A 13,110-nucleotide genomic window follows, 5' to 3' on the forward strand; every position below is an offset into this window, starting at 1 on the left:
GAAAATGAAATAGTTATTGGCTGATCAGGGCAGATTGAACATCTAATTGTAAAGTTAAGCTAACTGAGTCACAAGCTGTATTTTCTTAAGCACACAGCCGGTTTGATCTGTCTGTTTCAGAATCAACGTCATCATAGTTTACATGTTTAGCTCCGTTACCTCGCTGTATATCCAGATATGCTTTAACGTCAGCTGCTCCGACTAGCTCTCACAGCGAGGGGGGCGGGGCTTTCCTACATTGCGCTCCGCAAAACCAGGAACCTGATTGGCTGTTTCACCTGAAAGGCGGGACTTTCTCCTTGAACCGGCACTACCATTGGTTAAGAGACACAGTGACCAGTGCCCTGTCGCCTCAATAATAAAGTTTTTTTTTTTTTTATATAATACGGGAAATTTACGGGAAAATACTATTACGGGAGGACGGCGGGAAAGAGGAGTAAAATACGGTAGTTTCCCGGCCAAAATGGGAGACTTGACAGGTATGGATAAATACTAAGTGCCATCAGTGATTATTTGGTAATATTCAAATTCTGATGAACTACTGCTTTGTTCACATCTACTGATCATTAGTTAAGAATATATTAATGAAAGTTATTATAAAGTTTTACCCTAATCCCATTTTCTCCCCAATTTACAAAGCCAATTACCCAACCCACTCATTAGGACTCCCTTCATTACTAGTGATGGCCCAACATCAGGAGGGTGAAGACTACCAGAAGTCAGCCACCACCTCTTTTCAAACTGCTGCTGATGGAGCATTGCAGAGTAGCATCACAGTGCACTCGGAGGAAAGCGCAGCTACTCGGTTCTAATACATCAGCTCAAAGACGCCTTGTGCTGATCGACATCACCCTTTGGAGTGATGTGGGGAGAGAGCACTATCTACCCACCCAGAGAGAGCAAGGCCAATCTCAGGGCTCTGGTAGCTGATGACAAGACACATGAACGGCGATCACTATGATATCCCGATCATAGTGGCAGCTCCTAGCCCGCTGGACCACTCAGAGCCTAGTGTGTATTTCTTTGTGAGCGTGTATGTGTAAGTCTCACCAGGTGATACTGAAGCTCACAGAGCCCATGTTGGAAAGGATGTCGTTTATCAGGTAGTAGCTGCCACCGCGTGTCTTGAAGTAGACATTAAGTTTGGTGAACTCCAGCTGGATATCATTGATGTCGTGGAGGAACAGAACAAGAACACCTATGTTGTGGTACCTTTAAAAAAAACACATAAAAAAAGGAAATATTGATAAATATATTGAAGTATTGCAATCCACTTTTTAAAAAATATTAGTGTCAGACGGTGGTTTACAGTGCCCTCCATAATTATTGGCACCCCTGGTTAAGATGTGTTCTTTAGCTTCTCATAAATTGAGTTTTGTTCAAAATAATATAGGACCACGATGGGGAAAAAAAGTAAAGTCCAACCTTTAACTCAAGTAAATTTTAAGGGGGAAATAAAATCCCTGACTAAGAAATAATTATTCTTCATAAAATCACCTGTTCCACAATTATTGGCACCCCTAACAATTCTTAGGAAATAAATATTAATATTAATAAAAGTATTTCTGTCACTTCTACAGTAGTTTACGAAGTTGATCAGAGTATGTAGGAACATTTAATTAGTAATTCAAACTTCCTGTTTCCCTGGGGTATAAATATGACGTGACACAGAGGCCATTTATCTTCAACATGGGAAAGACAAAGGAACATACCATTCAAGTGAGGCAGATGTGTGTTGACCTTCACAAGTCAGGCAATGGCTACAAGAAAATCGCTACTCGCCTACACCTGTCCATATCTACTGTCAGAGGAATTATTAAGAAGTTTAAAACAACTGGAACAGTGGTAAACAAGCCTGGACGAGGACGCAAGTTTATTTTGCCACCACGCACAGTGAGGAGGATGATAAGAGAAATAAAAAGTTCTCCAAAGCTCACTGTTACAGAATTGCAACAAATGGTAGCTTCTTGGGGTCACAAAGTCTCCAAAACAACCATCAGGCGCTATCTACATGCCAACAAGCTGTTTGGGAGGCATGCACGGAAGAAACCATTTCTCACTCACAATCATAAACGCAAACGTTTGGAGTTTGCTAAGCGGTACTATGACTTCAACTGGGACCGTGTGCTTTGGTCAGATGAAACAAAGATAGAGCTTTTTGGCAACAAATGCTCTAAGTGGGTCTGGCGTAACACAAGAGCTGAGTATGCAGAAAAGCACCTCATGCCCACTGTGAAATACGGCGGGGGATCAGTGATGCTGTGGGCCTGTTTCTCTTCTAAAGGCCCTGGGAACCTTGTTAGGGTGCATGGCATCATGAATGCTCTAAAATACCAGGACATTTTAAAACAAAATCTGGTGGCTTCTGCCCGAAAGCTGAAGATGGGTCGTTACTGGGTCTTTCAGCAAGATAATGACCCTAAACATGTGGCCAAATCTACACAGAAATGGTTCACCGCACACAGAATCAAGCTCCTCCCATGGCCATCTCAGTCCCCAGACCTCAACCCCATTGAAAACCTGTGGGGTGAGCTGAAGAGGAGAGTGCAGAGGAGAGGACCCAGGTCGTTGGATGATTTAGAGAGAATGTGCAAAGAGGAATGGTCAAAGATCCCTCTTTCTGTATTCTCCCATCTTGTGAAACATTACAGGAGAAGATTAGGTGCTGTTTTGTTGGCAAAAGGGGGTTGTACAAAGTATTAACATCAGGGGTGCTAATAATTGTGGCACACATGATTTGATGTTAAATAATTATTTCTTAATGTGGGATTTTTTTCCTACTGAATAAATTCACTTGAGTTAAAGGTTGGACTTTACTTTTTTTTCCCATCGTGGTCCTATATTATTTTGAACAAAACTCAATTTATGAGAAGCTAAAGAACACATCTTAACCAGGGGTGCCAATAATTATGGAGGGCACTGTATTTTGTGTTGTTTAAATTCTGACCACCTCAGATCCCACTGCTCTGACTGGATAAATTATAACCTTTTTTCACTCAGATTCTATAAAATAATTATGTTTTTTACCGTATTGCTAAAATTTACTTTAAAGTAGTTACGATTTATTGCCTTGCTTACAGTACTGCAATATATTGCAAAACACTGAATCATCATATTTGTATCATCTTATCTCCATGTGTTTGCCAATCCAATGGCATATGTGCATCAGTCATGAAACCTTGTATCTCTAAAACATAAACTGTCATCATCTTCCTATCTTCTCCCACTATCTCCTCACTTCTAAGTAGATTGGTCATTCTACACTCACACAGTAATGTTAATTGTATATAATCAAACTTTCTTTAGTAGTTACCAAAAGCTCTACCAGCTGGTCAGAAGGCTGTAAAGAACAAAAAGAACACGTATGCTGTTTTTAATGCTATAGTTTCCTCAACCTAACACTACTTGTGAACATGCAGAATCCACATGCTCAAAAAAGACCAGGCTCACACTAATATTACTCAAGTTAAGAATGCGCAGCATTCCTCATATGGCTGTACTGGAAATGACTGGTTTGTAGGTTGGCACCAAAGCAAATTAATTATATATTATATCATTTGTATAACTTATTTATTTTTAAGACATATTGTACTGTGTTGGCGTGTCTGCTGGAATGTTTAAATGCTTACTGTTCAATAAATAGTAAAAGCAAGGCATTTAGGCTATTTAAATAATGCAGCTTCTGATTTTCTGTCACCCCAACTGGTTTGCAGTGTCCATCACAGTTGTCCTGACCTGAATGCGTAGGAGAAGGTGATCAGCGCCAGAGTGATGATGTGATGCAGCACCATGACTTTGGAGTCTTTCCTCCAGGCATCCATGTACACTGTGGCGTAGATGGAGTGGCCATAAAAGCTCCCCTGGATCAGATAGGCGATGGCGATATCCGTGGGCACAGACATCCCGCTCTTCCAGTCTACACAAGCAGAATACACTTATGAACTTAATATTTCTTAATTTATTTATAACCATAATAATATTGTTGTCATGCAAAACCTTCAATCTTCATTTTTGCATTTTTTCCCCTTTTTTACATAATGTGAACCTGTCTGTTCTTCATATTGTGTCCTAATTTTATGTTGAATAGAAATTCCAATAGAAATAAAAAAGGGCCCAACAGAGGCAGCTTGTACTGAGCCTGAGTGCTGAAACCACAATTCTGCCATTAATAGCCCGGTACGCTAACTGCTGAGCCACCACTGCCCACAAAAGAAACCCTATCGAAAGAGAGATTTTGAAAACAACTAGCCTAAAGTCATATCTAACTTCACCCCTGCTCCAGCCATTTACACACCTTCCAAATTTACAAGATCTCCTTGCGTATGCCATCTATAGTTCTGGAAAAAAATAAGAGACCACTTAAAAATTATGAATTTCTTTGATTTGACCAAATTGAAAACCTCTGGAATATAATCAAGAGGAAGATGAATGATCACAAGCCATTAAATCAAGCTGAACTGCTTGAATTATTGCACCAGGAGTGGCATAAAGTTATCCAAAGGCAGTGTGTAAGACTGGTGGAGGAGAACATGCCAAGATGCATAAAAGCTGTGATTAAAAATCAGGGTTATTCCAGCAAATATTGATTTCTGAACTCTTAACTTTATGAATATGAACTTGTTTTCTTTGCATTATTTGAGGTCTTCAACTAAATTTTTCATTTTCTTCAACTAAATACTCTAAATAACAATATTTTCATGTGGAATTTGGGAGAAATGTTGTCTGTAGTTTATAGAATAAAACACCAATGTTCATTTTACTCAAACATATACCTAAATAGCAAAATCATAGAAACTGATTCAGAAACTGAAATGGTCTCTTTATTTGTTCCAGAGCTGTATCACCCTGTCCTGTGTTGCAGCATGAACGTTTTGCACGCTCGCGCTGTTGATATTTTGTGCCAGGTCATCATGGTTGCAGCAGGGATGTTTTCTGAGCTGGCGATGTCTGTACTTCATTGCTCTGGGCATTTTCAGCTGGGCAGGGCTTTTTATTTCCTCCCTGCTTGCAGGGACTTTTATCTGAGCCAGCTAAGTGACTTTGTGCTTTGGCCTGGGCAGATTGTCCTCCGACTGGTGGGGAGCTGTGAGTTTTGTGGTTGTTTTTGTTCTTTCTTTGTTCTTTCTTTGTTTCCCGTTGTGTGCTTTCTTGATGTGGAGCATCCCTGGTTTGAGAAAGCAGCTACATAATTGAATAAATCATAATTATTTTTATTAATAATCGTTATTCTGGCTTTAAAAGAAATTCTCCTGGACTTTTCAACAGTAATAACTGTTTGTGGAGAGTGCTGAACGTGAAGATGACGTAAGTGTATCGGAAGAGGGTCCTCAGGGGAAGTTTGAAACACATTAGTGTGATGCATGTGATGTTTCTGAGTCTAATGGTTATTGATTGGATCCTTTTCTAACTTTCACAACCAACAGCAGGAGTACTACACAGAGCTTTCAAATAAGGATCTCCCTCATACTCTATACACCTATATAGGAACACATGGCATGTAAGGCTGAGCTGCACAATATATGATTTGCTACTGTAGCGTAGCCAATACGGTAAATAACAGCAATTATGACTTTGAACATTTACTTTATATAGAAATTGTAGTCAGTGCTGACATAAATGTGCAAATGATGGTGCTCCATCCAATACTTTCACTATGAGTTTGTCATTTGTGAATGTGGTGGAGGAAAGATCATCAAACATCATGACCTCATGATGCTCTTGCTGCTAAATGCAATCTAATCCTCAAAGAAAAATTCTCCAAATTCCATTATAAAACCATCTCAGGACATTAGAGGAAGTAGACCTACAGTAGACTTACCATAGAACACAGACGGAGGGTCCTGGAAGAACGTGTAGCTGGAGAAGAAGAGAAGATAAGAGCTGTAGGACCAAGACATTGTGTAGAAGACCAGCTTCCAAGCACTTTCTGGCAACTTTGCCACATCTTTGGGCTGAATACGACACCACCAAGCAAAAGGCTGCGAAGAAAACATGAGAAAGCATATTATTATTAATATTAAAATAATATTCTTATATTATTATTAATAATATTTAATAATTAAATGTTGGAGAATTTACAAAATATTTTCCTCCTGGTTTTTTATTAACTTTTTTAATAAATCAAAGACAACATACTTATAATAATTCTAAAATAATCATCCCATTTCATTCACTTAAATGCAGCTGACAGTAAGACTATACATCACTAACAAATATTTAAGATCAGCAACAATGTAGAACCAATAACGCAATGCTACACTGAATAAAATGGAAGTGTATACAAACCAACAATCCTGTGGAACACCATAAAATACACATATTTCATTTGTCTCAAAAGTATTCGCTCACCCATTCAAATGATTAAACTCACCCGTTTTAATCACTTCCATGACTACAGGTGTGTAAAACCAAGCAGCAACACATGCAGACTGCTTCTACAAACATATAATAAAATAATGGATCGCTCTCAGGAGCTCAGTGAACTCCAGCATGGTACTGTGAGAGGATCCCACCTGTATAACAAGTCCAGTCGTGAAATTTCCTCACTACTAAATATTCCACAGCACTGATGCCGTCACTGATATTATAACACAGTGGGAGTGGCTGGGGAAAAAAAAGCATCTCGCTATATCAGCATATAATAACTGAGCGGGGTCAGCGGATGCTGAGATACATAGTGTGCAGAGGCCACCAACTTCCTGCAGTCAATCACTACAAACCTCCAAACTTCATGAGGGTTTTCATATTAGCTCAAGAAACGTAGAGTGTAGAGAACTTCATGTAATGGGTTTCCATGTCTGATTAGCTGCATCCAAGCCTTATAAGTGCAAAGCAGGTGAGCGAATACCTCTGGTTATATAGCTTATGTCTAAAAAATATATCACACTAGAACAATTCTGAAAAAAGCAGTCCATTTTTGAGTATGATTCACTGTTCTCAAGTGTAAGGACGGAAACGCTATCTTGGTCAAGGCTTGCTCTGAGATCTGTGAGATTGATATCAATGTGGTTTCAGCTCTGTGACTTGAATTGAAACCCTACTTAAAGTTTTAAAAGCAATTAACTACTTTAGGAAAACAGTAATTTCTGTAAATAATATTTTTCTACTAAAATGGTAAGTTTGAAATTGCTTTAAAATTTCTTAAGGCTAAAGAATGTAGATCATAGTTGATTAGTAGATGCCTGGCCACAGGAAGCCAAAGAGCATCCAAAAATATGCCTGTTTTTTTTAGTTCATTACTATCAGTCACATAATAACTATGAGTTTTAAAAGTAACACAAAGTAACTAAAAGCATTGCTAATCACAGTAAATTGGCCTTTATATTGATTTTTTTATGATATTCATTATAAATATCTCCATCTGTCTATATTCATATTTCATATATTCATATTTATGGCACATTTTATCACGCATTCTGTTTCGTTTTTAAGCCATGCTCTACACTACTTGCACATCTGGTTGGGGCCAACTGCATTTTGAAACCTTTAAATTATACTTAGCTTTGACACAGGTTTATTTATTTAAATATCTATTCACAGTTCATAAATCTTCTGCTTAGTTTAGCGTATACTTCTGCTTCACAGAAACAAAAAACAGGAAGTGAAGGACTTAAACTACTTGTAAACATACGTTGGGTAAAAATAACTACGCACTTCCTGGGCAGACCTCTAAGATTAAGGTGCTCTATGTGTCCCTCCACTCCACAGCTTGCCCATGTGGCAGAAAGGGTACCTTCATTCTTATCTCCACACACAACAGACTATATGCGCTCGGCGCAGCATGCGGACACCCAAGCTGAGGACCGGTGTAATCAGAGATGGACGTGAAAGGCTTTGTTTGCTGCAGTGTCTTCATCTAAAGTGTCTATATCCAGTTTCACACCATCTCCACTTTCCCTTGTACGTGAAAGGCACTGATGAGCATTGCATGGGCAGAGACTGATATGCAAGACGCACCAAATCACACTGTGATGCTAACGGACAGCACCCTGAACAAATCACCCTTGAGGGATCAATGAAGAACGATCAGCTTAAATGAGTGGGTCTAAAGCTGTAATTAACGTTAAAAACAATAGTCTGGTTTTACACATAGAACCAAGTTTAAAATCTAAACCTGACCCAAAGCCTGACAAAATTATATTTAAACCTTCCAATCTACAACTATGCCAATGTGGACTTAGTCAACCTCAGGCTAAGATCTGTGAAAATGGGTTTGAGAAAACTAATATCTGCACCTAACTGCATCAAAGCAGCATAATGTGAGAAATGTTTTTTTCTGGCTCCTGAGACCAGCTGTGGCAGACATGCAATAACCCTTTCCCCCTCACTCTCAGCTGTCTTCCATTACAGATCAAAAATGGACATTGAACCGACATCAAACAAACCATTTAACGGTCATTTGTCTCTACCACTAAAATGAATATACTGTATATACTGATGTTTATTGAGACAACATGTGGGCAATATATTGAGATAGAGACTGGACAGACTAGTTGCTATGGAATTTTAGCTGTTTCTCCAAGCTGAATTACTTGCTGATAGTTTATGACAGGTCAATGGAACTGGGTAGATAGGGATAGCCTTAATGCTTGTCATGGTATATGTATTATGCCTGTAGTTGTGTTATGAAGCTGAAAACACTGGAATATAGCTATCCACACAACACGGGGATTGGGTTATCCATTTCCCAATACCTAATCCAGCTCATTTTATGACCATCATCCTAATATTGGATCAGTGCATCCCCGCTGAGAGATATAGATGTCATTTAAAGTAAAAGAAGACTGATAAGGTACAGTAATATTACATGATTTTACACAAATTTAAATTTTCACGAGTGCTGTCGTGCCTGCTTCTCTAAAGATACATAGTGCAGTAGCACTTATCAAGCCCAGAGAAGCCATAGTAGTCAGTATTCACCTTATGTCATGTCAGTGGAGCATCACAGTGATTTTGAATCTGTTATTTTAAAGGAAACAAGGCTACAAATATTTGAGCCTCTGTTGTCTAAGACTGTCTGAATGGGAGTCTGGGAGGATTATAAGCAGCCTCTTTGACTGCGAGTGCCTTCACTGAGTCATGCCTGTTTAAATCAGCAGGGTTTTCCACATGGAGCCTGCGACTCACCATCCCTCCCTGCAAGAGTTATTTATAGAGTCCAGCTGTCAGCAGTGCATTCCCTCTCCTCACCACTCACTCCAGTCCCAGTTCAATCTGTCTGCTAGTAGTCTTGCGTGACTGCCACCCTATTGCGGCTTGTTGTAGCCGCTGCCATGGGATACAGCACTGCAGAGAGTAGCCACCTCACTCCACAGCCCTGAGAGAGTAGACTGGAACTGTCCAGACATCATCAGCAGTTGTTTTGTATGGATTACAGTGGCAGAAGTAAAGCCAATTCAAACGAAGAGATGTTTGGAGTAAGGCTTTTTAAAACCACCACACTGGGAAAACTTTCCCAGGGTACTTCAAATGATGGATACAGAGTCGCTTCAGTACAAAGATAGTGGGACAGAGAGGACACCTTGATCTTCTGACAAAAAACTGGCCATTTCCTTCTGGACAGTTTGCTAAAGAGTGTTTAAGGTGTTACAGGAGGGCTGAACATTAAGAAAAAAAATGTATTCAATTATATTACTTAATTTCAGCCTATACAATGTAATTCTGATATTGATACCAATTGTATAAAAGTGAGTGCATGTGGTTTACGTCATCGCACACTGACGTTGCCAGGTTACAGAAGCCCATGCTGTTCTGCCCTTTCTGTTCAGTGTGAATGCAGTAAACTGACGACAACATCCTGTAATTAAACTTAAAATAAAACAAGTGACGTGTGTGACAAACAGTTTATATCTTTCAGAAAACTAGACCAATGTGGAAAACGCTTTGATAATTTAATGTATGTGTGTGTTTTTCCGAAGATCCTCTTCTACTTAATTACGTCTTAACTGAAGGTGAAAATATTTACTGAAATTAGATATTTGACCAAATATTAAATAGTATAAATCAAATAATTGATCAATACCATATGGCCTGAAGAATATTGAATCTTACTATAAGGCCTAGAAAAGCATGTTATCTGTGATTCTAACAGCCAGACTTGTGCATGTTTAAGATGCTGGGCTAAAAGACAGAGCAGCTGCCCTGAGCAGGCTTGGTGAAGAGTTGATGTTATGCTAACTATTTTAAGATGGATTTCTCACTGAAACTTGATGACAGGTTAATGGCACTGCATTGAATAAATAGATTTGCTTTTTGTCTGTAGTGTGTTTAAAAGTCATTTCACTTGTATTGAAACATTTTTTATTGTGGTATATTAACTTACTGTCCAGCCCTAGGTTACAGTAAGTAACTGCAGAACTGCAAACCAAGAATCTAAGTACAAATAGACAACTAGCCTTTAAACTCTTTCTTTAAGCTGCCGGCCACTCATATCATCTGAGCTGAACTGCAATCTCTGCAAAACCGACTGGTGTGCAGAAACTCAGTCCTTCTCTGCTCTGCTTCTTCTTTGACTGACACAGGCCCTTCGATGTACATGCAGTTTCCGTAGCAACCACCCATAAATGGCAGCCTGGGTCATAGGAAAAACAACATCACCCTAAAGACACCAGCCCAGCAGCCTCTCTTCTGTCACTACTCCACGTCTCCACTGCCTTCTCTGTGCATCTGCCTGATCTTCAAAACTGAATCAATCAGGTCACCAAAAAACATTTGTTAGGCATCTCGATTCTGATGCCAGTCAGAAGTCAGAACCTTCATGTGAAGATCTGCTAAATAAAGCTGTTTTTTTTTCATTCGGAGGCACCAGGGGACCAGTGTCAGAAAGAGGACATGTCTAAACTTCTTCATCAGAATCAGATGGCAGTACTCTGACGACACTCCCTCCCCAAACAAACAGACAGAGCAGATCTGAGCTGTGCGCTAATACCAAGCTGGGCAATTATCTAAGGCAGCACCAAAAGGAAGGAAGTAAATAGACCAGATAAAGACCCAGCCCCACCCTGAACAGAAATTGAAGGTGGCACGCACTGTGCTCAGGGCAGAGTGTGTGACACTGACACGGTCTTAAAAGGTAAGAGGCTCCAAACAAATGCTCCTTTGACTGAATTTAGCATGTTATTTACATGGATGCTTATGCTTCAAGGTAACATCTTATATCCCACTGCAAAACAAGAAAGTAAATACAGAAAGAAGGTACTGTGTTCTGAATTAGTTTTTATTTCTGTACATATTTTTATTAAATTTAAAGAAGCAATCCTTAGGAGTTTTTCATTTAAATTGAAAGTAGTAATTGAAAGTGTTCCTTAGTGGGGAGAGGGCAAAATACTGTAATAAATAGCATCTGTGTGCTTCTGCTACCATTTCTGCATAGCCACATTTATTAATTTAAAAACTGGGGGTCTTGTAGGTCCCAGGACCTTTTTTCTAAGCAACCATGGTGCTACTAATCCTTAATAAAATTACCAAATTCAGAACAGAGAATGCAGCACAATCCATGTTTTAAAAGTACTTTTTAGCATGCTCAGTGCAATTACATCTCCTCATTAAAAACTGCAAACTGTCATTTTACCATTAACCAACTCCTTGACAGAATCTGACTTACCAATCACATTCATCTTGCATTCCCACCAATATCTATGTGATCTAGGACCCCATTTGAAAGTGACTTAAATCTGACTTAAAAAGACAAGATCTGTGCCACATTAAGGACAAAAGAAAATCAGATTTGGGTCACTTTAGCTTGGCAAATTGACCGTAGCCTTTGTGAGTTGATCCTGCTACCCACATGTACAGTATGTGCACTGCACAAGAACTGAAAGTGGAGTTTTTCCTAGTGTGTCCCATTTAAATTATTTACACCTTTCTCTGGCATCTTTAAACACTGTGTAAGTGCAAGAACCCCTGAGCTAAGCATCTCTTCCCTTATTGTGGTTGTGAAAACACAGGGCACATCGATCCTACAACCCTAATGAGTCTGAAAAGGGAAGAACATTCTAGAAACATGGGACCAGGAACCAATCCAAAGTACAGCACACCAGTCGTGTGGTTGGGATGGTTAATTTGGAGGTTATAATAATTAGAGTACAGTGAAGAATACTGTAAAGTGTGCTATCTGGTTCAAAATAACAGTCCAGAGCAGAATCCAGAGTGCATTTAAACCTCAAGATAGCTGACTAACTTAAACATTTATCTCAGCAAAAAACCTTTGAAGAGGAGTTGATATTACACAGCACCACCACTTCAAGGGCTGAACTGAAAGCAGTGCTGGGGTCACAGGCTGGTCTCCACAGTTGCAACAATACAGTTCTCAGACATACTCATGCATAAAATCATTAAGAAGATTCTTCTCCAGTGACCATACGGAGCTCATACACTCACAGATAAAAAAAATGCATTATAGATTATAGATTGCTTAGGGCCCTATGATTTCTGTGATTCAGAAAACACTGATGGAACACATCACAGATAAAAAGGAATATAGACAAAGAAATTAAACAATCTAAAAATGACTGGAACTGTACTCTCTGAGCACCCTCTGAGTACTCTCTGAGCAGAGTAATGTACAGACATCATACACATATATCATATCAAACAGCATAACTTAGCATATATAAACAACATAGTAACATTAGTCCCATATAAAAATTAATCATTAATTAATCTCAGAAATCAGTTAGCATCCAAGCTAACACCCTCCAATTCTCACTGCTAAGTTCTGCTGTTAGCTAGCATTGAGCCGCTAGCTGCCTTACAGTGTTCTGCGGTAAATAACTAAATTCTCTAAATATCTGCATTTCATTGTTAGGCATTTTAAGAAGGGCTGGTATAATTTTCTCCTCAGCTAAAATTCAATTCAGTGGTACAGTTTAAAATACTTTGATGATGAATGCAATTAATTTAGATAAAAGACCATGTAATTTATTACATTTTAAATTGCCTATTGCCTAAATATTTAAAACCTGAAAATCCAAAATGTGAAGGAAAAAAAAAACACTAAAAGCCAGAAACAGAAAAAAAAGAAGAAAAAAAAATCTCAAAGAAAATACTGTTTTTTTTTTACTGAGCCCTAATTGCTGCAAAACTCAGCATGAGCCAGTCATGTCCCAGGTA

General features: G+C 38.9%; 1 protein-coding gene across 1 annotated transcript in view; it reads right to left on the reverse strand.

Annotated features, from left to right (window-relative positions):
- The window catches only part of cers1 (ceramide synthase 1), a 32,676-nt gene that overhangs the window by 8,764 nt on the left and 10,802 nt on the right, over positions 1-13,110 (reverse strand). Inside the window, exons 2-4 of the mRNA XM_022669851.2 lie at positions 5,819-5,978; positions 3,736-3,916; positions 1,051-1,212 (exon numbers count right to left, since the gene is read on the reverse strand). Of these exons, the coding sequence (XP_022525572.2) occupies positions 1,051-1,212; positions 3,736-3,916; positions 5,819-5,978 (503 nt within the window). The remainder of the gene's footprint in view (positions 1-1,050; positions 1,213-3,735; positions 3,917-5,818; positions 5,979-13,110) is intronic.

This window comes from Astyanax mexicanus, chromosome 16, assembly GCF_023375975.1.
Source record: "Astyanax mexicanus isolate ESR-SI-001 chromosome 16, AstMex3_surface, whole genome shotgun sequence".
Classification (NCBI taxonomy): Eukaryota; Metazoa; Chordata; class Actinopteri; order Characiformes; family Acestrorhamphidae; genus Astyanax; species Astyanax mexicanus.